The sequence below is a fragment of the Polypterus senegalus genome, chromosome 8 (genome assembly GCF_016835505.1).
Source record: "Polypterus senegalus isolate Bchr_013 chromosome 8, ASM1683550v1, whole genome shotgun sequence".
NCBI lineage: Eukaryota > Metazoa > Chordata > Cladistia > Polypteriformes > Polypteridae > Polypterus > Polypterus senegalus.
Window position 1 is genome coordinate 71,380,003 of NC_053161.1, and position 27,251 is coordinate 71,407,253.

The 27,251-nt window shown below is 36.6% G+C and overlaps 1 protein-coding gene across 4 annotated transcripts in view; it reads left to right on the forward strand.

The window, feature by feature from the left end:
* Positions 1–27,251, forward strand: part of vezt (vezatin, adherens junctions transmembrane protein) — an 89,161-nt gene that overhangs the window by 12,064 nt on the left and 49,846 nt on the right. For all 4 annotated transcript variants that reach the window (XM_039761252.1, XM_039761251.1, XM_039761249.1 and 1 more), the window contains exons 2-4: positions 802–936; positions 26,157–26,246; positions 26,862–27,037. In XM_039761252.1, coding sequence (XP_039617186.1) covers positions 802–936; positions 26,157–26,246; positions 26,862–27,037 — 401 coding nt within the window. The remainder of the gene's footprint in view (positions 1–801; positions 937–26,156; positions 26,247–26,861; positions 27,038–27,251) is intronic.

Below are 27,251 nucleotides of genomic sequence, written 5' to 3' on the forward strand. Positions count from 1 at the left end.
GCCATCTCTTTCAGGGAAGACCTTGCATTTTCAACAAGATAATGCCAGACCACATTCTGCATCAATCACAACATCATGGCTGCGTAGGAGAAGGATCCGGGTACTGAAATGGCCAGTCTGCAGTCCAGATCTTTCACCTATAGAGAACATTTGGCGCATCATAAAGAGGAAGGTGCGACAAAGAAGGCCCAAGACGATTGAACAGTTAGAGGCCTGTATTAGACAAGAATGGGAGAGCATTCCTATTTCTAAACTTGAGAAACTGGTCTCCTCGGTCCCCAGACGTCTGTTGAGTGTTGTAAGAAGAAGGGGAGATGCCACACAGTGGTGAAAATGGCCTTGTCCCAACTTTTTTGGGATTTGTTGACACCATGAAATTCTAAATCAACATATTTTTCCCTCAGTTTAAACTTTTGTTCTGTGATTTATGTTCTATTCTGAATAAAATATTAGAAGTTGGCACCTCCACATCATTGCATTCAGTTTTTATTCACGATTTGTATAGTGTCCCAACTTTTTTGGAATCCGGTTTGTAGATATATAATATAAATATTCACAAAATATATGTATACAGTATGCGTATATATTAATTCTATGCTTATTTTAAAATATTGACGGCTTATTGCTACATATAATCCTTGATGCAATTGAAGCAAATTTCAATCATCAAAAATAAACTCTACCAGATTAAATATGCCAGGCTTCATTTTTTAAAGCAAGTGTTATGTACGTTATAGTAATTAAAAGTTTTAAATAAAAAAAAAATTGATAAACACATGTTCTGTTTTGTTTTGGTTTTAGAACTCTCCACTCTTCCAGTATTTGCAGGATTTAGGGCACACTGATTTTGAAACATGCCCAGCTGTGTCACAGGAGGCCGACCAATATGCAGAAGACAAGGGGCTGGAGCAACAGGACACCCACATCATACAAAGAGTGAGTGAGTCTCATGAATTATTACCGTTGTCCTCTCATAACTCTCTGCCATTTTTTCTTTCATTTTTCCCGTCCTTGCAATCAATTTAGTATTATTTGCTAAGATATGAATACTGCCAACCACTTTTGTTGAAACTGCTTTGTCACTCGGTCATTCTCACGATATGAACTCCTCCTACTAATTGGTGTGTTCCTGAATTAAGATGACTGAGCATCGTGTCTTCCCTCCTTTCTATACATTTGTATTTTACCCTTTCCTAAAATGGCCTTGCATAATGCCCTTTAATAAAGTAAGTAAAATGTGTTTATATGAAATAGTGTGAACTTGCAACATGGTTAATGTAATATTTATTTTCAGTTCTCATTATTCTCTGATGCATAAAGTCATTTAAAATATTTTGTAATTCTTAGTATGCAAAATTTGTCTCTGGTTAACATGCATTGATCAATATTGATCAATATTTCCACTCAGTCGTGTTATATACAACACATAACGCATTGAACAGACATCTGTGCTTGCTTTAAAGTTTAACAAGCCTTTCCTCCTTTTGCATAGTCCAAAACACTTGCTTTTCTTCTCTCCTTGTAGCGGTTTATGTTTATAACTATGGGCATTGCATGCATTTATACTTCACGTTAGTGCAGGGTGGTATACCAGTTCATACCAAAAAACGTTTTTTATTTTTGTTATGATATGAAATTTTCTTATACTGCAACACCAGTTTAAATTGCCTAAACAACGTTCGGAATGTGACGCAGCGGGAAACTTTTTAAGGGGGACCTTTTTCACTGCTACACCGCTAAACACATGCCACAATGTTGTTGCGTGGGGGCTCTTTTTCACAGCTACACCACTAAACAAACATACAACGGAGTACATGCATTAGTAAGAGGTATTGCACGGTGAAAATGGACAGAGAACATTCTGAAACTGAAGCTGTAGCAGACGATAAAGTTGAACATGATGACACAGAAGAACTTTTGCTGGTAAAAGGAGTCACGTCTGTTGTCTGGATATACTTTGGATTTAAAAGGTCGGATGTGGACCATTATGTTCAAATGTGTGAATACTGTTTCAATACTACTGGATAATACTGGAAGCCAAGTTGTATTTTTTTCAATACTGTGTAATGTACCTGGGTACTGTGTAATAGTGTGACGACATGTTGACTTTATTCTCGACATTTCCACTTTAATCTCGACACTTATGACGAGAATAAAGTCGACATTTCTACTTTATTCTCGCCATTTGTCGAGATTAAAGTCGACGTGTTGACTTTATTCTCATAATTTGTTATTAAAGTAGAACAATCGTAAACTAAACTTCATTTTAAAACGAATATTTAATTTACTAGATTTTCTCAAACCCCGTCATAAGTTATGTAGCACATTAAATGCTTTGTGTTGTATTCCCGGAGCCGTGTGAATCGCTACTGCTTCTTAAACTGACTTAAAATGTATATAGCTTGTATATAGCTTAGCTTGAAGCAAGGTCCATATTAATACAGTTTTCCTTAATAATGGTTCAGTTGGTAAAGATGTTATCACCAAGTTGCACTTGTTTTATTTTATTTTTATGTGGTGAATACTGTGTAATGCACCTGGGCTTTAAGTCTTGGAAGTAATAGTATTATTACTGGAAGTTGCACTATTATTTATGTTATTGTTATTATTTATTAGTTTAAATATTATGCAGTTTAATGATGGTAAAGTTGTTTAAAAGTCACTTTAACATGTCAGTGGACAGAGATTGTTAACATTAACAAAGTGTAGTTGGTTTACAAAAAATATTTGCTATTTATGCCTTTTCTAAGACATTGTTCAGTGCAATGCAACTTTTGACTAGCACCTCTGGATATTTTACTAAGTCTAAATGCCTCTTTGCATGGTTGAAAATATGTTGTCAAAATTTTAGTTTAAGTTGTTTGCAAATATTGTTCAATAAAAAGGCTCTATATTTTGACTGCAGCTGTCATGCAATGTGATTCCTTCTCTTCATTAGTGCCAACCCCATGAAAACTTTATGGGGCCATGCAAATCTGTATTAATACTTGTGTGCACATTAAAATGTTTTTTTTTTTGTACAATGTACAATTCTCATGACAGTGGAATAGGTTATTCTTAGCCAGTAATTGCAGTGAAAATGTGGTTAACATCCACTCATGCATGGGGGAAAATAATACCGTCCAATACCGTGAAACCGGTATAATTTTGAAAAATACCATGATATAGAATTTTGGTCATACCGCCCAGCACTACTTCAGGTTGAACACTCATTGGTTTTTAACTCTTGTAGAAAAAAGAGCATACCTCTACAACTAGCAACTCGCTACCATGAAATAAGTCAAAGTGAGTCTCATGGACAACTGAAAGTAGAGGACACATGCTGTGACTGTCTACAGCTTGCTGTGATTTTCTTAAAATAATGTAAACTACAACTGAAAATCATTAGAAAAGTCCTGTAAGTGACAACTGCTTAAGAAATGTTAAATTTATTATTAACTGTATGTACTGTACATTAATGAGGGACAGCATGTAAATTCCTTGCATAATTCTCAATTACTATACTATTTAAACAATATAATTGCTAGTAATCCTACTTACATGACATTTTGAAAAATGCTCTCTATTAGGACTTATGTTGTTATGTGGAGTCACAAACATCGTGAAATGTGGGTGAGGCTTCCATAGTATAGCTACAAAACTGGGCAGGAGCTTTACTGGCCAGCCTGTAAAAGGCTCACCCAATCCAGACTTCGGCTTAGATGGCCACAAAAATGGGTAATTGGTCAAGTACCATGAAATATGCTAAATGTTAGCAAAAAGCTCCATAAGAGAATGACTGTAAAACCCAGCATGTGCACAAAAGAGCAAAGAATATTTTAAAGCTAGGATTTATTAACAGAAAAAAGAGCAAAAGGAGTTACCTAAAATGCAATTCAACAATAAACAAGTCCTAGGATGTTATCTAGTAATTAGAATCCTAAAGGCAAAAGCAAGAAGTTAACAAAACTAGGAGAATCCAAGGAAAATAGCAATACTTCAAAAGAACTCCAAAGAAACACAATTATCCACTGGCCAGCTTTAAGATGCATTACCTCAGTCTACCAAGTTGGACAGAGAAGAGCAGGTGGTGAAAAAACCTTGCATCTATAACTCCCATTTTAAATTATGTCACACAGATGTATTTGTTTTAAGAATGCAAGGACTCTCTTATGCTATATTTTCATTCTTGTTCATATGCTAATAATTTGAATGTGTTTTTATTCTGACCCATCAGCTCCTTTCTCTGTTCTTCATATCCTCTACAATTTAGTAGTATGTATTCTATAGTTTTCTAATGCTAGCAATGTCTGCCTATCCTTGTAGTATGTTTATCAGTCTTATGCAAAGTATAAGTTAGTCCCTTATAGCCAAGTCTAAGCTTTGATATAATAATCTCCTCCGTCCTATTTTTTTCCATCCACCCAATTAGATGTGATTTTTTTTTTAATTGGAATGCTTCGGAAATGTCTTTGGTTTTTTTTCTTTATTCCAAGTTTCTTTCCAGACGGAAAATGTGGTATTTTTCATTAATATTTTTTTTGTTCTTCCTTACTTACTGAAATGCTTGTAGTGATTGCCAGGCCGTAGTGCCATAATTGACAATCCCTCACAATGCAGATAATGTGCCTCATTCGGGACTCCATGAGCAACGGCTCATTCAACACCAAGTGAAACCGAGGTGCTCAAGGATTCTCCAAAGAGACACATTCCTGAAAAAGTCCAGTGTTTGTCTCAGGTCATTGGATAGCATCCAAGTATCACAACCATATAGCAAAACAGAAAGCGCCAGCACTCTAAAGACTTGGACCTTCATCCTTTTGCAGAGATATTGGGAGTGCCACACACCCATTTCCAGTGACCTTATGACAGGCCCCCCCAACCCTTAACCCACTCTCCTAACTCTTCTACTGACTTCTTAGGAAGAGTCACCAGAGACATTAATGTTGCCGCCAAGTTAAGTGAACCTCTCGACGAGGTCGACATTCTCTCCGCAGATAGACCCTGCTATTGGTTAAGACCAGGAGGTCATTTAAGGCCTGGATCTTGTTTTTTATTTGGGACATTCACATGCCCAGATGCTCAGTCTCTCAATAGCCCCAATCAGGGTCTCCATTGACTCCAGGAAGATCACAGCATTGTCATCAAAGTCAAGATCAGTGAATCTATCTTCATCTGCAAATGCCCCACAGCCATTGGACCCCACAACCCTACCCAACACCCAGTTCATTCAAACATTGAACAGAGTAGGAGCAAGAATACACGCCTAATGAACCCCAAAATCAACTGGGAAAAATGCAGAGGTTCTGCCTCCACTCTGCACAGCACTCACAGAACCAGTGTACAGGCCTGCCATGATATCCAGCAATTTCGGGAGGATACCGTGAAGTATCCCACAGGGCAGCACAACCAAATGAGTCGAACGCTTTCTGAAAATCGACAAAGGCTACAAAGAATCTCTGATGATATTCATGTTTGTGCTCCATGAGAATCCTCAGTGCCAGGATGCGGTTGACGGTAAACTTCTTAGGCATAAAACCAGACTGCTCTGGTCGCTGGTAGGTGAGCAAGTGATCACAGATCCTATTGAAGATGACTCTAGCAAGGTTCTTACCTGGCACTAAGAGCAGTGTTATTCCCCTGTAGTTTCTGCAATCCAGGTGATCGTCCTTCCCTTTCCAGATAAGGACAATAAGCCCCGTTTTCCAGTCAGTTGGGATGACGCCTTACCACATGTTTGGAGAAGTTCACCCTGGATATCACATCCCTGCAGCCTTTCCTAGCCCCTTTTGTTCCATCCATAAATATTTTAGTCTTCCTACTTTTCCATACATCTCATTCCTGCACCTTCTAACCAGTCAATCCTTTTTCCTTCGTATCTTCATACTTTAGCCATCCACCTCTGCTTCAGCCTCCCACACTTTCTCTTCCCCTCAATTTCAATTGCCCTTTTACCTAAATATTTATTATTTCATCTCATCTTATCTAGATATATCTCCCACTTGTGTTGTCCTTATGATTGTCTCATTTCTTATTCTGTCCTTTTTGTAATTACACATAACCTTTTCAACATTCTTAGTTCTGCCACATCCAACCTTATTTTTCTCCCCTCCCTTTACTGGCCCTTTCTGATTTCCATATATCCTAACTGGTCTTAACAACTGTCTTTAAAACCTTACCTTTAACCTTCACATTAATTCTTCAATCACACAACACTCCTGATACCCTCTTCCAATTGTACCATCCACACTGCACCCTGAAGATTATCTCTGCATCTAATTCTTCCGGCTTGGGCTATCACTGATCCTACATATTTAAACATATTCACTGGCACTCTGTGCAGGAATTGTTAATGACTTGCATCAAATGCTCACTGGAGTAGAATCCATAACCCGGCCCTGGATAAGTGATCGAGGAGCATGAATAGATGGATGTCTGTATCATCTGTTCAGTTGTTGTCACTTGATTGCATGCTACTTGTGTGCTGAATATTGTCTCTGCAAAACACACACACAAATGTTATTGGTCCAGTAGAAGTAGACAATATCTTTGCAAAATAACAAAGTAAGTGAAAGAATGTGAGTGATCATGAGTGTTAGTGTCTAGTTGGCTACAGAATTGAGACAGAGGTTCACATTTTGGGCATTAAGTTTCAATGTTAATAACAGTGTTTAGCCATGATGTTCCAAGGTGAATGCATGCCCAGACCTGTGAAGCATCGAAGCACAGGTAAAATTCCATTAAAATGAATATCTTTACAACAAAATTTTCATTAAACAAAGTATTTTTATGGTCCCGTACAGTTTCCCCATATGACACGAGTCTATAAAAATCTTGTTACTACAAAGTACATTCAGCAGATACTTTCATTACAATGAAGTGCCCAAAAGACTTTGAAATGCCTGAATGAATCATCCACAGAGCAGTTAGTTCTGTGGCCACAACGATCCCCCAAACAGAAACATTCTAATTTTTTTTTCTTTCTTCGATCTTTCCTTGTAGTTTTTTTTTTTTATTTCCTTTTTTGTTTCCTGCGGTTTTCAGTGATACCTTTTGCTTAGTGCTTGTTGATTGATAACTGTGCTGCCCACAACATGCTTCCACATTTAGATAATGTTCGTGTTGAATTCCTCCCACCCAATTGCACATTGGATTTGGGCATTGTTCGCACCCTGAAAGTGTATTATCGCAAGGAAATGCTGAGAAAATTTTTCATCAGCATAACAGTAGGCAAGAGGAGATTAACATTAACGCAAAAGAGCCTATTGAAATGATTGCAAACGCCTGGATGCAAGTTAAAGAAAGCAGTATAATAACAAATACAGAATCTCATTACAACAAAATTTTCGTTACAACAAAATATTTTTTAGGTCCCTGGGAGTTCGTTGTAACGGAATTTTACCTGTAAAGCCCACAGTCAGTCTCCTTTTAAAATGTCTGAATCTTGCATCAGTGGTTTGCTTTTTCCTCTTTTCTTTCTTAAAATGGATACACTGTTTTGCAGTATGTGTGTAATATTGAGATGCAGATCAATGTTCGATATCATTTTTGGCTTGAAAATGAATGTATTCAGTATGTTTAAATTTTTTTTTAACATGAGATTGCATGCCTACAAACTTCATTATAAAATGCAAGAGTGGGCTGGCTAGTTATTTTTGTTTCATTTATAAAATTGTCTTTCCTTTAGAATGCAATTTCATTTGGCAATATAACATTAATAATGAATGTGAAGAAATAACTTGTCTTGAAAAATTCTAAACTTATCCTTTCATTTATAGTGTCAGTTTGTCTTTTGCCTCGTTTGTTTATCATTTGGTATAGAATTCGCAACAGCAGTGCTATAATGCTTAATTTATTTGAATAAAAAATGAAATGCATTTTATTACTCCATGCATTACAAAATACATTTAAATAAATGGCACATTGCAAACATTAACGTCCTCTAATCCTGAGCTTGATACAGGCTTGGAATTCTATGCAATTATGGTTAAACCTGAGTCAGGCTGAAGGTGATGTTAAATAATGTACTTTATAGTGTTAAGTCGTAATAACTCTCTGGACAGTATTTTCCTGCCTTCTAGTTAATGAAATAACACCATGCTACAAAAGAAAAACTTGAGTATTTATATGCTCTCTCCCACTTTATGGTAACTCTAAGGGAATTTTGCTTTTACTGTTCCACATTTTTCATTAAATGGTTATATGTGGTGCATAGACCAAACATGTGTTTGTTAATAGTTACTGCAAAGAATTGGTTTTAAATTGGAAGTTCCTGTCTGGGAATGCTTTGAGTATATCGTTGACAGTGCAAGTTTGTAACTAATGATACAGTAGTCTAGTTTGTGGAACTACTTCATCAGAAAGCCATGTCACCAAAAATAAGAACTAAAATAGAAATGGTCAAAAATTAATAAAAGTAATCTGAAAAGTAACAGGTGAAAATCATATAGAAATAAGAACCTACAAATAGTATGTATAAGAAAATAAATTAACCTTGGAAATGTGTATTTCAGTACAGGGCTTTAGGGGTAGGAAGGAGCTATATGCTTGGCCTGGATTTGTAAGAGGTATACAATACTACAAAGCCATTGAGATGCTTACATTTTTCAAATTAACCTTCTAATGTGATTTATAAAAACTTACTATTGTGCATCTAAAAGATGTTTGTACATTACATTTTTGCATTTTTTTAACCATTTTTTAAAAAATCACATTTCATGTCACAGTAATTTGGATACAGTTTTTAGAATTGCTTAAAAATGCTGTAGTAGCACCATGCTTGTATCTGTCTAAGCTCTTTTGCTGTGTCAGGTTATCAGTTAAAGTAATCACAGATATATAGACTTTTTCACTTTAGTGCATTCTGTTAAAATCCCTCTACAGTATACAAAATAAGCTAAATTTAATCTAGACCCCTTACATTTGGCCAATAATATTACACTATCACTGTGCCTAAGGCAAAATATTTTTTTTTAACATAACATTTTTGGCACTTGGCAGGTAATGTTTTTTATGAGATAATCATGTTGTTAACCATCTCACACCAAATAATCTTTTCAGCTAAAACTTTAAATTCACACTCATGTAATGAAATGTTTCTGTCTTTAAGTTTTGTCCACACAATGATTCTTACAGGATAACAGGCATATTATGGTAGAGTGAGAAGTGCTCCCTTGATTCTTAATGGGTTGGACTACTCTTGTGTACCCTAAGCTTAACACTCTTATTTAGAAAGGCACACACACTGTCCATTTAAGCACTGATTATGAGTGACGCCTGCAGAGCATTTCACTACTCAGTACTCCACTTACTCATTACCTTTGGCTTGAACAAACTAGGCAGGTGTTTCCTAGAAAGAGGAAGGTGAGGCATCGTACCAACAGTACACTATTGCTTTCCATGATGCTCACTAATGGAGACATCCCCCCTCAGCTGCTAACCCTATTGAAAAAGAAATTACCTTTCTTCGGACAAAGCACAGAAATGTAAAGCAAAGCAATATTTACTAAAACAGAATAATGTTAAAAATGAATAATAACAGCTGTAATATAAATGAAATAAATTATAGTGAATAACAGCAAAGTCTGGATATAATACCCTAAATAAACCCATGTTCCAAAATCAAAAAGCTTAAACAGTATTTATGTAAGGATGTGTAAAGTGAGGAGTAAAACCAAAGGATGCATATATAAGAGAGAGAGTAAGAGAAAGAAGGAGTTTTTCTTCCATACAGCTTGTCTTGACTCAAAAATCAAGCTCTTATGTGGACAGTGTTTCTTGATTCCAGCTAAAAAAGTCTCTATCACAAACTCTTGTACGGTCTGACCTTTATGCCAATCTCCTGGTTTTACACACAGATAATTGGCTAACTGCTCTGAAGCTTTGATCATAAAGGTATGTGCAAAACACATTATCCTGTCAAAACTTTTAACTATCCAGTATCCAATTCCCTTGGTATAGATCTTCTCATCTGGCATTTCAGTTGACCAGTCATTTAAATTTCAGATTAGTATACAGTGGGGGAAATGAGCATTTGATCCTATTTGATCCCATGCTGAATTTGTAAATTTGCTCAATTACAAAGAAATAAAAAGTCTCTAATTTTTATGGTAGTTTCATTTTAATGGAGAGAGACAGAATATCAACCAAAATTACAGAAAAAAACACATTACATAAAACTTATACTGTAAATTGATTTGCATATCATTGAGAGAAATAAGTATTTGATCCCCTACAACCCAGCCAGAATCCTGGCTCCCATAGGTTGGCTGTGTGCCCATGTGGCACACAGATTACAATCAATCGATCAATTACAGATACTCCTGATCTGAACTCATTATGTGTATAAAGCACACCTGTCCAGAGAATCAATTTCTTCTATTCCAACCTCTCCACCGCAATTGGCAAGACCAAGGAGCTGTCAGAGGATGTCAGGGACAAGATTACAACTCAACAAAGCTGGTTAGGGCAAAACTGTGCAGCAACAAAAAATCTACTTTTTTTTTATTTTTTTAAATTAACAAAATGCCTGCACTTATATAATGGTAATTTGTGTCTCCAAAGAAAACCAAGTTAGTTCTATTTAAACCAACAGGTTGTGCCTCACTGGCATTAAAATTATTAGATAAATTTCAGATGATCTCTGGGATCAAAATTAATTTGAATAACCACATACTCTTCCCATTCAGTTACCTTGCATTTGATAGCCTTATATCATTTAAAATATTTAGGAGTCATCTAAAAAGAAAGCTTAAAGACATGTTCAGATATAATTTCTGCATTATGATGAATATTTTAAAACGGAATGGAAAAAATCTTCTGCATCTACTGAGTTATTCTATTGTAACATTATGGTATTTCTTTCTGCTACATGATTCAATCATATTCATTTTATACAATTCACTTGTTATTTTTTGTCATTCCTTTCACTCACTTATAATGGTTTGTTTTAGTGAAAACATTTTCATCTTTTTCATTATAAAATGAAAATAGTTATCGCATTCAAAAGCTCTTTGGATTGAACTATTTGTAAACTTTACTTACACCTCATAACCTTACGGTCATGAGACTGTAGATTTCCATACAGTTTAAAGAAATCCTATGATGAAAATACTTAAACCGATGTTGACTTGAGGAGAAGGAAGCATTGCTTTTGTGATGTAGAGTGTCAAATTTTTTGTCAGTTTATTGAAAATAAACCACCATAAATCAACTTCCACAACTATACAAAGCCTGCATCATATGGGTAAAAAAAATAAGTTTGCTAACTATCATTATTTTTATTTTCCCATTATACAAATGTATGTGGACCATCATGAGGTTTTTGCAGTGTTTCCCACAGAAACAGTGTTCTCTTATCTAAATTTCCTAACTTTATTCAAATATAGAATTTTTCTTCTAAGGGGGAAAAAAACTTAATGGAGACGCAATTCAGAAAATTGCATCATATTGTATATGGCAACCCATGCAAACTTATTTTTCTTTAGGTATACATTATTATGTAGTACTTTTGTTAGAAATAGCTACTTAAAGCAAGTAGGTATGATCATTTTGAGTTAACTTAAGAAAACTGCATAAAAAACAACTGCTTGGGATAATTTTTTGAGTGTATTGAAATGAGTTTTTCAATTTATTAGTCGCAGTGTTTTATTTTAATTCAGAATCATTGTGAGGTTATGGCAGTACAATTTTCAATAAAATACTCTTTCACATGAAAACAATTGATATTGGCATTTAAAAAACACTACTAAAATGTAAGTTATGCAGTACAAGCATTAATCTGTTGAAAAAACTATAGTTTTAACCATTTTAAAGGACTCCTTTTTGCTGTCCGCGGGAGTAGCTCTGCTGACGCCACCCATGGGAAGCATCATGAAGGGGATGGGGGAAAGACCTCGGGAGCCCCATCCCTGGAAGAGACGAAACTGTTGGAGAGCCAATAGGGCCAAGTCTATTGGGAATCGGAACTGGTGTGGTGCTGAGGCGTCACCTGCTGCACGGCAGCACTCGGGTCCCAATTTGAGGTGGCCCATATGGGTGGGCGCATGGAACGTCTTGTCTCTCCGGCAAGATGATGATTTTCCTCAGCTGTCAGAGTAGCTGCATAAACTCCGCATTTCGGTGGTGGCACTCTCTGAGGTGCACAGACCGGGGACTGGCCAGATCTCTGTAGGTGGATACAACTTTTATTGGTCTGGTCGGTCCGATGGCTGTCATACTCGAGGAGTAGCTGTTGCTGTAGTGGATTGGCTTCTTCCGATGGTGTCCGATGTCACTCCTTTCAACAAGTGTATTATGTGACTCAGATTATGGCACTCTCTGGGTGCCTTGTCTGTTGTCTCAGTGTATTTTCTGACTGCGGTGAGTGATGTCTCGGCGAGGGAGACATTTTATTCACAACTTTGCTCAGTGGTTGATGGGTGCCCACGAGGTGCCTCCTCTGGTCATGGGTGACATCAGTGCAGCCACAGTCACTGACAGGGCTGGCTTTGAGGACTGTGTCGGTCCCCATGGGTCTGGTGACCGTGGTGAAAGTGGCTCCATGTTCCTTGACTTTGCAAAAGGTCAGGGGCTGGGGCTTTCTGGATCCTGGTTCCAGCACCTTGAACCACATTGTTGGACTTGGTACTCCAATACTGGTGGTGCAGTGAAGGAGATTGAAAACATCCTCATGGGCAGACGCTGAAGGCACTTGCAAAACTGCAGGGTCTACAGAAGTGCCCAGTTTGTGAATTCTGACCACAGACTTGTTGTTGCTACTCTTAGAATCCAGCTTAGGTCCAGTAGGTTACCACCTACTAGGAAAATGAGCCTGGACTTGGCCAGCATCCAGGACCAGGCTGTTTCTAATGAGTTTGTATGCAGTTTGTGTGAGGAACGTGAAGATTTGGGTGCGACTGACGATCCTAATGTGATGTGGGAGACATTCCGTGACAAGACCCTGAAGGTTGCTGAGGGTTGTGTTGGTGTTACCGGTGTACCAGAAGGAGGTGTTTCAACAAGGCACCCTGGATATCATTGAGAGGAGTCACAGCGCATGGCTCAATGGCAACTCTGGTCTGTACCGGGAACTGAGAGGGACAGCTATGAGGGCTCTGAGGGTAGATAAAGAGGCGTTTGTTAGAGGAATCTGTGAGCAAGTGACACAACGTCTGTGGTCTAGCGACCCACGTCCTGCTTACAGAGGAATTGAAGCATTACGCACATCTGAATCTGTTCCTCGGAGAGTCGCAGTCAGGGCAGCTGGTGGAACGGTCTTTTTGGATGACACTGCAGTCGTGACCCGCTGGACTGGCTACTTTGAGCAGTTGTTCAAAGCTGATCCTCTAGCTAGGATGTTGGCTATCTCTGGGTCCTTGGTTCTTGAGGCTGATCCTCCAATTAGCTGTGAAGCACCTAATCTCACTAAAATTGCACAGGTGGTGAACCAGTTGAGGTGGGGAAAGGCTGCAGGGATATGTGGTATCCGGGGTGAACTTCTCCAGGCTGGTGGTAAGGCTGTTCTCCTGGCATTGCAAGCAATCTTTGCTTCCATTTGGGAGACTTGCATCATCCCACCTGACTGGAAAACAGGACTTGTCGTACCTATCTGGAAAGGGAAGGGTGGCCGTCTGGATTGCAACAACTACAGGGGGATAACACTGCTCTCGGTGCAGGGTGAGGTCCTTGCTAGGGTCGTCCTCAATAGGATCCGTGATCACTTGCTCTCCTACCAGCAACTGGAACAGTCTGGTTTTACGCCTAAAGAAGTCTACCATTGACCGCATCTTGGCACTGAGGGTTCTCATGGAGTGCAAATGCGAATATCGTCAGAGTTTCTTTGCAGCCTTTGTCAATTTTCACAAAGTATTTGACTCAAGTTGATCTATGGGAGATCCTGAGGGTTCGCGGGATCCCCTCGAGGTTGCTGGATATCATGGCCGGCCTGTACAATGGTACTGTAATTGCTGTGCAGAGTGGAGGAAGGACCTCTGCATTTTGCCAGTTGATTCTGGGATTTGTCAGGGGTGTGTTCTTGCTCCTACTCTGTTCATGGTTGTATGGACTGGGGGTTGGGCAAGGTCGTGGGGTCCGGCGGCTGTAAGGCATCTGTTGGTGAAGAAAGATTCACTGATTTTGACTTTGCTGACAATGTTGTGATCTTCGTGGAGTCAATGAAAGCTCTGATCAGGGTTGCTCGAGATACTGAGTGAGGAGTCTGAGTGTCTGGGCTTGCGAGCGTCCTGAATAAGAAGCAAGATCCAGGCCTTTAATGACCTCTTGGGCACAGCCATCAGCAGTGTGTCTGTTTGCGGAGAGAATGTCGACCTTGTTGAGAGGTTTATTTACCTTGGCAGTGACATTCATGTCTCTGGTGACTCTTCCTATGAAGTCCGTAGACAGATTGAGAGGGCATGGGGGGTCTTGAGGTCGCTGGAAAGGAGTTTGTGGCACTCCCGATATCTATGCAAAAAGACGAAGGTCCAAATCTTTAGAGTCCTGGTGCTTCCTGTCTTGCTGTATGGTTGCGAGACATGGACGCTATCCAGTGACCTGAGACGAAGACTGGAATCCTTTGGTACTGTGTCTCTCCGGAAAATCCCTGGGTACCGTTGGTTTGACTTTGTGTCGAATGAGCAGTTGCTCATGGAGTCCCGAATGAGGCACATCACCTGCATTGTGATGGAGTGTCAGTTACGGCACTATGGCCATGTGGCGTGTTTCCCTGAGGGTGATCCGGCTCGTAGGATCCTCATTGCTGGGGACCCGAGTGGGTGGACCAGGCCAAGGTGTCACCCGCGTTAACACCTGGCTGCGGCAGATAGAGAGTCATTTCCAGAGGGTGGGACTGGACTGTGCGTCTGCCCTGGGGGTTGCAGACTGGGATCTCGAGTTGTTTCGTTGTGTAGTGGGTGCGGCAACGCACTGTACCAGTGCATGCTCTCAAACTTGACTTGACTTTACAAGAATATTTTTACAGTGTAGGGTGACTTAATTTCAATCCTTGGAGTCCAGTGCCCTACATAGTTTGAAGTGTTTCCTGCACACCTGATCCAACTCATCTGCTGAATAAAAATTTGATCAGGTGTCTTGGGGCTGCCAATACCAAGTCCCCATCTGCCGTCTTCTTCCTAGCACTTTCCAGTTTCTGTTTTATTTCATTTGAACATTTAATCACAACATGATCAAATCACTTTTCTCTGACTAGTTTGTCTTTTATTTTCACCTAACACAATATAATCACATTTTAAGTTTACACATTAAAGTAGTAAATTGGATCTATGTGATCTGCTTTAGTGTGTTTTTTCAGTGTAGATTCAATTGCAGTTTTATTCATCTAGAATGCAGAACTGCCACATTTTAAATGATTCTGCAAAGATCTGTAGCAGTATAAGGAATCACCTCTTTATACTTTGGTGTATCATTCATTAATGATTGTTATCTATTTAATAGCATGCCAGTGGTGCATTAACCTATTAAAATATAGAACCAATGAAAGAAACGCATTAAGGCACATCCTTTTGAGGAAGTATCTGCTTATTTGTCAGACACTGTTTAATTTACAGTTACTCCTAATACTTTAACAGCATAATTTGCAATAAAATGTATACTGCGATATTCTCTCCTTACGTGTCGACTTACTTAACTTAAACATCTTAAACATTTTCTAAAACCTAATAATATGGTAATTAGGTTTTCCATATTAGGTACAGTCCAAAGCTGCTTCTGAATTTGTTAAGAATTCTTTGATGCTGTTCCAAAATAAACTGGACAGCTTCTGCGTAACCTTGCTTTAGTATTTTTTTCTTTTTTTCATTTGATGCTTCAGTTCATAGTAGATGAAGAACTAATTCATAATGGGCTGTTTGTTCACAAAGCTCTTTAAAGTGGGTATGGAAAGCTGTTGACTATGACCTAATGTGTAACATAACTTTTTATGCTTGAAAGGATGCACTGACTTAACTGAATTGTTTTTACTTGTAATGTGATTAAATAAGCTCAATAAACCTTATATTAAAAGTCTATTTTTTGTGATTTTGTTAGTTTCAGGTGTTAGTAACTAGGTAAAAAGATATATCTTTATTGGTTGGAGCTGGGAAGAAGCTCAACATCGTAATTTCTATCTATCTGATATTAATACAAAAAAATGAAAATCTGAAAATCCTGAACTCAAACTGTTTTAAATTCCCTATGCCACACTAATTTGGTTTGAATCCTGGTAAAAGCACTGGTATGTTAAAACAAGGCATTAATAGTTGTCCATAAATTTGAAATGACATAATATTTTAATCTTTTTCAAATAATGCACTTTTTCATCTTTAAGAACAAGGTTGTGTTACTAAATACAGATACAGTATTTTATTAAGGTGTACACCATGGCTCATACCAGGTTCATGTTAAGTAATTGGGGAAAATAGAATTATGATTCCCATGCACTTAGTTTTGTCTATGTAGTATTTTCCTATGGGTGCTACAGTTTTCTTCAAAGAGTTATTTGTTAGATTAATTAGCCATTCTAAATGTGCCCCGTGTAAGTGATTATGTATATGAGTGAGCTCAGTGATGGCCTGTTGCCCTATCCAGGGTTTCTACCTACCTTGTGCTGGATGCAGCCTTTATAGGCTCTGAACGCCTCTGCTTCTGAATAGGGCTAAATTGGTTTGAGAGTTTCCTGCATGCATGAAAATCTTTTTTTAGTTTCTTATGAAAATATTCATTCACATTATCACTGCTTATTCAACACTTTTCATATTAGTAAAGTATCATGTGTTATATTACTATCTTTTACATCCTATAATCATATAGCAGTAAATCTGGAATTTCAAAGGGAGTGTTTGTTATACTTAAACTTGAATCGTTGTAGCAGTAAATTTAGCTAAACCCATCATTAAAGTGAAAGGGAGATATATATATATATATAGTGGAGGCTGACCCGAACACAGACAGGCAGACACAATCATGCACCCACAAACCCGTTTATTTACAATATATATAACAGTCAAGTGCACCACAAAACCCCCAAAGTCCTGGTCATACAATGCCTTACTTCCCTTCTTCATGCCGCCTCCTTGCCTCCTCCAGCAAGCTCAGTCCACTCCGCTCCTGACTCTCGTCCTGAATGAAGGGAGGCGGCCCCTTTTATCATCACCCGGATGTGCTCCAGGTGGGCTCCGGCAATCTTCCACGGACACACCCCCGTGTGGCAGAAGTGCCGGCTGCATCCCCGGAAGCACTCCAGGTGTCCCTGCTCCTCTTCCCCCCAGCACTTCCTGGTTTGGCAGAAGTGCTGAGGTCCAGGGCTCCAAAGGCATGGGGGCACCCCCTGGCGGCGACCACGGGCCTCTACAGGGTGGAGCTTCAAAGCTCTGTACCCGTGGCCCCCAAAGGAACCAGGGCGGTCGCCTCCAGATGGTCTGGGGAAGGCACAAGCCCTCCTCCGGTCCTCCTGGGCGTCCCAGCCAGGTCGCCACCCCAGCCACCTCTGACAAAATATAAATTATATATATATATATATATATATATATATATATATATATATATATATATATATATATATATATATATATATATAAAAGGTTTCTGGACTGTCAACTTTTCAACAGATTGCTTTGTCCCCTGCTTGTTTTGCTCGTCAACCCCCAGGCCTGCACTGTGCGCTAGCCTCTTTACAGTTCTGCTGCTCTTGTAATGGGATGCGGATGTACAATTTAAACAGATTGTTATTTTAGTGGGAATTGTTACATATACAATACATAAGAGAACTATTTTACATTATAGCAAGTAATTAATCATATTAAAAAATAGTAAATCGTATTAATTTGAAAGTGAATTATGTTTCATGTTGCTTTAGAGTTATTCGTTGCATAATACGATTTTGTTCTGTTTGGCTTTGAAATTAACACGCAAATACTTTTTAAACTTGCACCTTTACTATAAAACTTGGCAAAATTGCATATTAAGATCTCCTTTGTTTTCTAAAGTTATCCACGGAAGATGTACATTACCTTTCTTGGATACATCCTTCTTTCTACAGTAATTTGTGTGGTGAAGACCAGACAGTGTTAATGGTTGTAGATATCCTTCGTGCTATTGTAAGTTGATGTTTTCATCTTCCACCGATCACCACCAACTGTTTCAGCATAGTCTATTGATACGTATTTAACCAATTTGCTGTATAACCAATCATCATTTTTGGCATTAATTTATTTGACTTCATCGCGCTAGGATTTCCCGTGTACTCATTTTTTCTGTTGATAACCCTTCGAGATGAAATTTTTCAATAAGATTTGGACATAATATGTCTTCTTTAATTGGGAACTTAAAGTGAGGAAAATGTAAAACGTTGTAAGCTGAAAGTGCAGGAACTGTGTCTGTCAAAAGCATTCCAACGAATGAGAGGTGAGAGTACTGTGTGGGTGGTTGAATATGGTTGAGAGGAGGGCGTGACTTGAGACTTTGGCCATGAGATTTTTTCATCTCACGGTACTGAAAAAAGTCTTGTCTCGTCCCAGGAATTTTTTATATAATAGAGAGATGTACCTTTAGAAAAACATTCCTGAATTTAACATATTTTTTTCCAGTTATGTTGATCTGACAATATTCTGTTCAAATTATTGTTTTCATTTGAGGAATTAATTTGTGAAATGGATTTTTCATTGATTTAAAACAAGCAGTTCAAAACTGTCAATATCTGTAGTTGTTTCCTATAGATGTTTATTCTGCTACAGAATGACGGGTCTTTGTGCGCGGAAATCTTCAGCTTGCTTACTTGGGAAAAGACACTAGTATTTTTGTTTGATAGTCACCTGTCATTTGCATAATATGTGTGTAACAGTTCCGTCCGTGTAGCTTTTGTGATATTCTCTGAAGAAATGACCTGGCTGTTTGATACATTTCCTCACTGTACTCCATAAAACTCTACAGAACACAAAAAAATGCACCAGAAAAGAGTTATTTAAAATCAATAGGAATCTGATGTAACACTGATAAAAATTCAGTAAAAGTTACATTTTGTGATTTTGTAGTGTTTAATTATTGCATTCTATATCTTTTGTTAAACAATGCCCTGTCTTGTAAGATATTTTTTTCACATTTAGACTCTAAAATTTCAGGCTACTTAAAATTAAAATGGTCAGTACAAGTTTATATGATGCACTATAAAACTACTTTAAATACATATATCATAAAGTGGAAATATATTTTGAAATTATATGTCAAAAAATAAAGCAGCAATGATTATTTCAGAGAATATATGTGTATATTTAGATTAAATTAGATAAACTTTGATAAACCCATAGGGAAATTCAGACACATACAGAAGCAGAAATAAAAAATGCAAGGATAAAGATTTACAGGACAGATAATACAGTTTATCAATAAGTAAATGAATAAAATAAATAGGTGGAAGCATTGAGTTGCTTGATAGCATTGGGCAATCCTGGTAAAGATGAGTAGAAAAGGTTAAAAAAAATAATTTGTTTGGTGAATTACTTTAATCTTAGACTGAAAAAATACAGAAATCTAACCTTTAACCGACGTAAATTTATTCTTAGGAAAAAATAATTCATCATCAAGAAATAATTAGTTTTAACAAAACCACCTCTGTTCATCCAACGTTTATGGGAGTTTGTTTCATTAATAAGGATACAAATCTTAATCATATTTCATAATCAATAGTCAGCCTCCCTTTAAACTATGCAAATAACATTATAATCTGTTTGCTTGTCTATTTCTTTGTTTGTAAATCTTGCAAAAACAGCTGAACCAGTGTTCATAAAATTTTGCATGTACATTACTGTTGGCTTAATGTAAAATATAAATGGTAATGGTATATCAGGGAGTGGGTTTTAATGAGGGGGCAACCCAGTAACTAGTTTTGAGGTAGAGACTACAATTCTCTTCAGGCATTTAGTGTGTATGGAGGCTGATGGATGGGCTCCTTTATCAGTGTGCACAAAGTTTTGTACAGGTCAAAGCAAGATCTCATCAAAGAGCACAGGTACAGAGATTTCTTCTCTACTAATTTGGATAACCATTTCATTACCTGGTAGCATTACATTTACTAAGAGTACTTCTTTTTGTCTTATGTTGTTGTGTTTAGGGATGTTAAATTCCCAAAACACCATTTTTTCCTGTTTGGTTTCTTCTGGACCCTTTTCTAAGAAATATGAGAGTTCAAAATAAGTGTTCGGAGTTGCCAAACCATTAAGGTGTATTGTTCCTTTCTCTCCGGTTCTGAAAAAGGTCTTAAAACTCCAAAACGCAGTTTCTAGTAATTTTCGTTGTTGCAAACATAGGTTTAGCTCCAATTTCATGAATCTGTATGTGAAAAGAAACTAGGTTGGTCTGCTCACCACTACCTATTGTTTTGTGATATTTTACACAACCTATGGAAATTCCTGCCAGTAGACAAGGAAACTGGTAGTGTCTTGTGTATTGGTCAATTATGCCAACATGTGACAATAACTCAAGGACTTTTTGAAAAAGCCAACAATATTGTTTAGTACACCTGCATAGAAGCACTAATTGCAGTAGAAATAAGCAACAATAAAAATGGAGTGAAATGTGAGTTTTTAGTGCATGACATGTTGCTGTTCAAAATATGGTGGAAAGAAAACGATTGTAGATGGCGTTTTACCATTTCTTGATGGTAGTCATTTATTGAAGTCCAGTTTATGATGAGACACAAATTTAGGCTTTGATGCCAATACAGAGTTGTGATTTATAGTACTTTTAAGTTGACGGTGAATCATTTTCATAACATTATTAAATACCACTACTGATGCTGCCTCCTGTAATAAAACAGAGACCTTCAGTGTTGCCTGTGAGCCCCAAGCCTCCCTCTACTGTAGATCCATTCCAAAGTCCGTGGACTCATTAATTCAACAAGCCATCCAGATGATGAAGGATTAAACATTTATTTGTGAAACCACACTAAATGAGGACATATAAAGACATTGGGTTAATGGTTCCAACCCAGCAAGGAGTGTACTTCCACTAGTCAATTAATAAACTTTAACCATTAAAAAGTAAGAACATACCTAATAATACAGACAATTATGCAAGGATAAATATTCAAGAAAAAAGTTTTATTTATGCATTATGAATGTATTCTACTTAAGTGAAAACATATCATAAACTGTAACTTTATATTTAAAAAAAAAAAAAAAGTTTTATGCACGGTTTTGAGGAGCTTATAAAGTTACCCTGTTGCCTGAACAGCCTGTTAACTGTGAGGCCAGCAGTCGAGAGCAGCTGTTCTGATAGCATTGATATTCTGGATAGCCTCTTGCCATGGTTAGGATGCATCATTTATTCATCACTGTTAACAAATTACAACTAACAGGCAAAATATATCAAAGCTCAGTTAATGGATGTGGCTAAATTAGTGGCCATAACTTTTAGTGCATTATTGTGAAAACATGCAACCACTAGCAGCAGTTGGGTCATTCATATTAAAAATAAATGTTCATTTGGAAATATTTAAAAATAGGTTAAAAATTCTAGATGCTACTTGTTCACTTGTGCTTCTCGTACTTTTTTCTATTCATATGTTTATTATTAATATTTTTACCTTTAGCTGGCATTACATTTGTAAAGCATTAAGTACTTATGGTTTATGTACTACTGCATAAAAGGCACACTTGACCACTCAAATTAATGTGATACTTGAAAACGCAGCCCTTCACAAAAAGACATTCGCTTTTTTCACAAAGTGATGTGATCACGGAGAAGTGGAGCTCAGACTATTTTGCACCTCCGTAATGCATGTTAGAAATCCAGGTCAAGTCTTTCATGAATGCTCAGATATGTTAAACACAATTGTCAATATTTTCTTTTCCCCGGCTATGTCTCTTTGGTGCTTAATTCCCAAATATGTAATGTAACAGTTAATCTGTCTTTTAAATAAATTGAAACATTGGAAGTCTATACATGTTTCACAATAGAAATATCTAAATATTGCACTAAAATGATTATGTATTACATATGGGAATAACATGCAGATCTAAACTGAACTGGGTTTCTAATTTTTTCACTTTACCATTGCAACAAGAATGTAATACAGTGTCACCAATATGAACACATGCTTTAAACAACAGCGCACAAAGTATAAGCAATTTTGCTTACAGATGTGATGCTCTGAATGCCACAAATGACCTAATTTTGTATTAGAATGAAAGTTGTAAATCTGGCATAATTCAAAACAAAGTTTCAAAGCTTACTAAGCAAAAGAAAGAGGTAATATCTGAAATCATTTTTAATAAAAAAAAAAAAAGTGAGAGGATGCATTATTTAATTAACTAACATTTATTGACATAATAGACAACCTGTTAAAGATTTTTTGCTGGTTTAACATTTGCCATTAGGTGATGAATGTATGAAAGAATTGTTAATTCTTTTTTGTTAGAAAAGTTAGAAAAATAATGTTTTTTTGCTTCAAAACCTCATATGGAAATGTTTAGGTAGCCATCAGAATTTTCAATCCACATTGAAATATGTTAGATAAATATCTAAATTTGATTTATTGGTTTAGATGACACCCCAACTGCCTAGATGCAAGACTACTTATTAAAATGTTATGACTTACTCAGGTGAACTGCTGAACATAAATGTAAAGCATGTGACAAATGAAGAAAAAACAATTATTCCAATAATAGCTGATGAATCTAATTTGTATCTGTAGTTAATCTCAGTTACCTCAGCGTTAGACAGAAGGTGCTAAATATGTTTCCTCAGATTTTCAAAAGAGTAATTTTTAATGAGCTTCAGAGAGTTGATGCCTACATCGTGCAGTCCTTTTTTGGTGACAGTCATCAAGTTAATAGTGGGTTTAGGAGCCAATGTCTCTGTGCATTTTAAAAAATGTGTTTACTCTGGAAGGTATGTTAATTGCAGAAGAATAAAATACATAACAACCAGTCAAAAGTAAAATCATTTTGACTTAAAACATGACCGAGAGCAGCACATTTGTGTTTGACTTTGCCCTGCGATAAGCAAGGCTGCTTCCTGCAATATGCTGCTGGTATATGCTGCAATTTCTCATAAGACTGTGAGTGGGAAAAAATGGATTCCTAAATGAATAAACGAACAAAAAGAAAGCAGTGAATTCCCTTGTTGTGCAAGGATCCTGTCAGCTTTGTAAACACAATAGCAGCAATTTGGATATTAACATTCCTGGTCATTTGGACATTTAACATAACATGCTGATTCATGGCTATGGGTGCTGAAATCTGTCCTGACAACACTGGAGACAGTGCAGGAAGCAGTCAGTCACTGAATGTGGGTATTGTGCAACAGTATTTTATTTCAATATTCTTAAATTTATTAAGTATGGTAATTAAATGTAACCCTAGTCCATTTTTCAAAAACAGTAAAACTGCTGCACTTGTTATTTTGCTGGTTTGAATTGCATTCTTGTGTGGTTTTATTAAGCACATTTTGTAGTACCAGATGCTTTTCATCACATTGGGACCCCACACATTAAGCAAGAGTTTCTAATAAAAAAAAACATATATATATATATATATATATAATATACTGTATATATATATCCTCACCCTGGCAGTGTGGATTCATCTTGGGGCTTCCAGTTTCCTCCTACAATAAGGCAATCAGATTGATTGATAAATAGTTATGGTATGTGTTTTATTATTGTCAGCTGTGATATATATTATCCTGTTCTGCTTATTTACTCGCTCTCATCATTGCCTCTGTGACTGGTTCCTTTACTAGGTAAAGTAATTTCAAGACAGATATACGTAATGACTGTTTAAAAACCTTTCTGACTGTTATACCAGTTTCAGATTTTCTTAAAAAAATCACTCAGTGTGCAGAGAATCTGTCTTGCTTTATAGTTAAAAAAAAAAAAAAAAAGAATAAAAATCTCTTAGTCAACTGCAGCTCATCAGGATGACACTGACCTTGTTGCACTAAGTCCAATTTGCTCTAAAGTTATTTTGCACAGTATTATGCAGTTGAAAGATTACATTTGTTTGATTGGTAGAATGCTATTGCATGACAAAACGCAGTAGTAAAATCTGCTTTGAATTAAATGGGCCCAGGATTCTAATTCCACGTTTAGTGGGTATGTGTTCAGCCCACTAGCATACTGTATAGGAGTATTTAATGTTAGAAGAGTTGATAAGGGTATGTTCAGATAATCTTGGGATTATATTTTTTAGTAATATAACTAGCAAATACTGTACATGTCAAAAGCAATGGGGAAAAATGCAAAATAAAATGTAAATTGTATTGATGAAGATGTCTTTAGCAAGCAGCCAGTGTTACCTTTGCTGCAGCAACCTCTTGTGGAATCTCACAGGTCTATAGTGTCTTGTTGAGCGTCCTTATTCTGCAATTTGAAAACACGGCTTTTCAACTCATTCTAGTGTTTTTATTTGTTCAATTAGCTGACATATTGCTCTGTCTATCTGAGATTTGGACTTCTGAGATCATGGACTGGGACTCCCATCTTCACTCATTTTGTTTGTCTCTGTATCCATGTATAGAAAATATAAGTATACTGTAGAAAGATTTTCATTTCAATAGCAGTCTGTTGTGAACTCTTTTTGCAAGCCATTGTTAGCCTCCCCGTGTCCCATTAACTGTTAGTCTCTCAGACATTCCTGAGTATCCTCTAATAATTATTTCCTGTCATTTTGCAAAAGATGTAGAAAATGCCCTCTATTAAAAAAAAAAGAAATAATACTTCTTATTTTCTGCTTTCACTACTTCTTAGGTGCAATAAGGTGTTCCTTTGACATTGGTAACATCTTCCATTTGAAGTAATAAATAAACAAAATGGAGGGTAACACAGAGACAACCATAAAGTAAATCACATATTGTTTAGACCAGGGATTCCCAAACTCGGTCCTCGGGGCCCACTGTGGCTGCAGGTTTTTGTTCCCACCAGATTCATAATCAGGGATAATAACTGATAGCACTGATCTCATTTAATTAGCTGGTATTTTTTTTCTTCTTCTCTTATTCTACATTCAGAAAAGCACTGCAGCATGATTTTTACATTTATAAGACATTTAGAAATATTTCTATATTTGCTATTGATTGAAATACTTAACTCTTTTTTTGTTGATTTCATTATAGTTTGCCCTTTCTCTGTGCAGTTTGCAGCCTTCATTGTATCTTAATAATGACAATAAAAAGCGAGCAGAGCAGACCCCCAGGCAAATGACACTGAATAATGAAAAGCTGCAACTACTTTAGCGTCAGACCCACCAATTAGTAAATAATTGGATTAATTAAACAACTAGAACACCTGAAAAAGTAGAATGAAAATGTTAAAAAGAAAGAAAAATACATTTTTACCCATTGAACTGCTTAGTACATTTTATTACATTTTTTTTAACCAACCTTAGTTTTCTAATTTCTACATTGTTCCCAAATCACAGAATCTGGGCAATAACAGTTCACTTAATTAGCCCAGGAGTCCAATTAAAAACAGAAGCTGGTTGGAACGAAAACCTGCAGCCACAGTGGGTCCCCAGGACCGAGTTTGGGAATCCCTGGTTTAGACTTTTTTCCCTCATGCTTTTTTTTTCATTCAGATTTTCTTTCACTGCAAAAGTTTCATTGTGTCCTGCATGTTTATATTTTATTTTCATTTTTCAATTGTTTTGACCTAGAATCTATGTTTGCTTTGATAAAGGCATTGCCAATCTCTTGGAGGATGAACTGCGTGTTATGTTACAGCTTGTGAATCTCTGAGCTAAAGTGTTGTTACAACAGGACCTACAGTGTTAATCCAGGACAGAATTCTAAGAGGAACAATAGAATAACTATTGGACAAATGTGTGGAGTCAAAAACATGCTAATATGTTTCAGCAGAAATTAAAGCAAACCTATAATAGTGAAATTAATCAGCTCACCTAATTTTCTCAAATTGTGTATGTAAACAAAAAGATGTTTGTGCCCACACTACACACTGATCTTCACTCCTAGATAAAGAATGGTACTGGTTTACAGAGTTAAAGGCTTTTCTGAAGTTAAAATTGTGTAAATGGGTACTGATGCTTGTGAAAATTGCCAACAGTAAGCTTTAAGTAAAACTACAAAAAATACTCTTACTCTCAGGTGACATTTCATAACTTTTAATACACTTAAGATATTTTTTTAATGGATTTATTGTTTATTTGTTTAGTCATATTTTCAGTAGCTTGCCTTTCTGATGACTTTTTCAGGAAGGCTTTTTCTTGAAACTGGCTGAGATTATTTTGCAGTGGAGTCCTTTTACTCATGGCAAGACATCATTCAGTCCAGAACTGAAACTGGTATGTTTTTTTAAGACTATCAAATGTAGAATTTTAAGATTTCTAACAAAATATGGAAAAGAGGGAGAAAGATGCCCTCTTAAATAGTTGCAACCTAAAGTTTTCAAATTGCACCACTCACAAAACAATAACATTTCATGAAATGTAAAAGATTATAGGTGGATATATTACTTATTAAGTTGCATATGGAAATTAATATTGTTTAATTTTTTTGTAGATTAAAGTACAATTAAGAACGTGTTACTAAATTAATGTTTTGCAGTTGTCTTCATGTTTGTGTAAAATAACATACACTGGAAGGGGTTAGGCATTGTGGGGAACTATATATACTGTACTTATTAAACCAATTTTGTCACATAAATATCAGCCAGATATTATATATGAATAGCTATTCAGAGTGGTATAGCTGCTATTTTTAAATTTTGTACCTCTGTTGTACTTAATATTTTCATAAACTTTAACTGATCAAGAAGAAGATTATTATGCCAAGCAATTCCATGTTTATACTGTATCTTCATGTTTAAATTGCAGTTAAGATATGTAAAAATATATTGTAAATATATTTTACAATCCTTCTGTATTGTAATTAATTCCTTACACCCTGTGCTTGACTAGGATATGGAGTTTCGTCATTGTTCACTGAACGCCATCTTTGAACAGGAAGTGCTTCTGCAGGAGGATGTGGAGTTAATTGAACTTCTTGACCCAAGTATCATGACCACCAGACAAGACCAACAAGCAGAAAATGGAAAGACTTCTGTACTGCATTTATTAGCAGCCCTCAATCTTTGGTATTAGATTTAAAATACTTTATTTAGTCAATCAGGTTTTTTTTTTTTTATTTTGGTATAGTGTGAAATCAGCAATTTTTTAAAAATGTAATTATTATTTTAACATTGTCCAAAATATACAGGATGGGCCATTTATATGGATACACCTTAATAATATGGGAATGGTTGGTGATATTAACTTCCTGTTTTTTGGCACATTAGTATATGTGAGGGG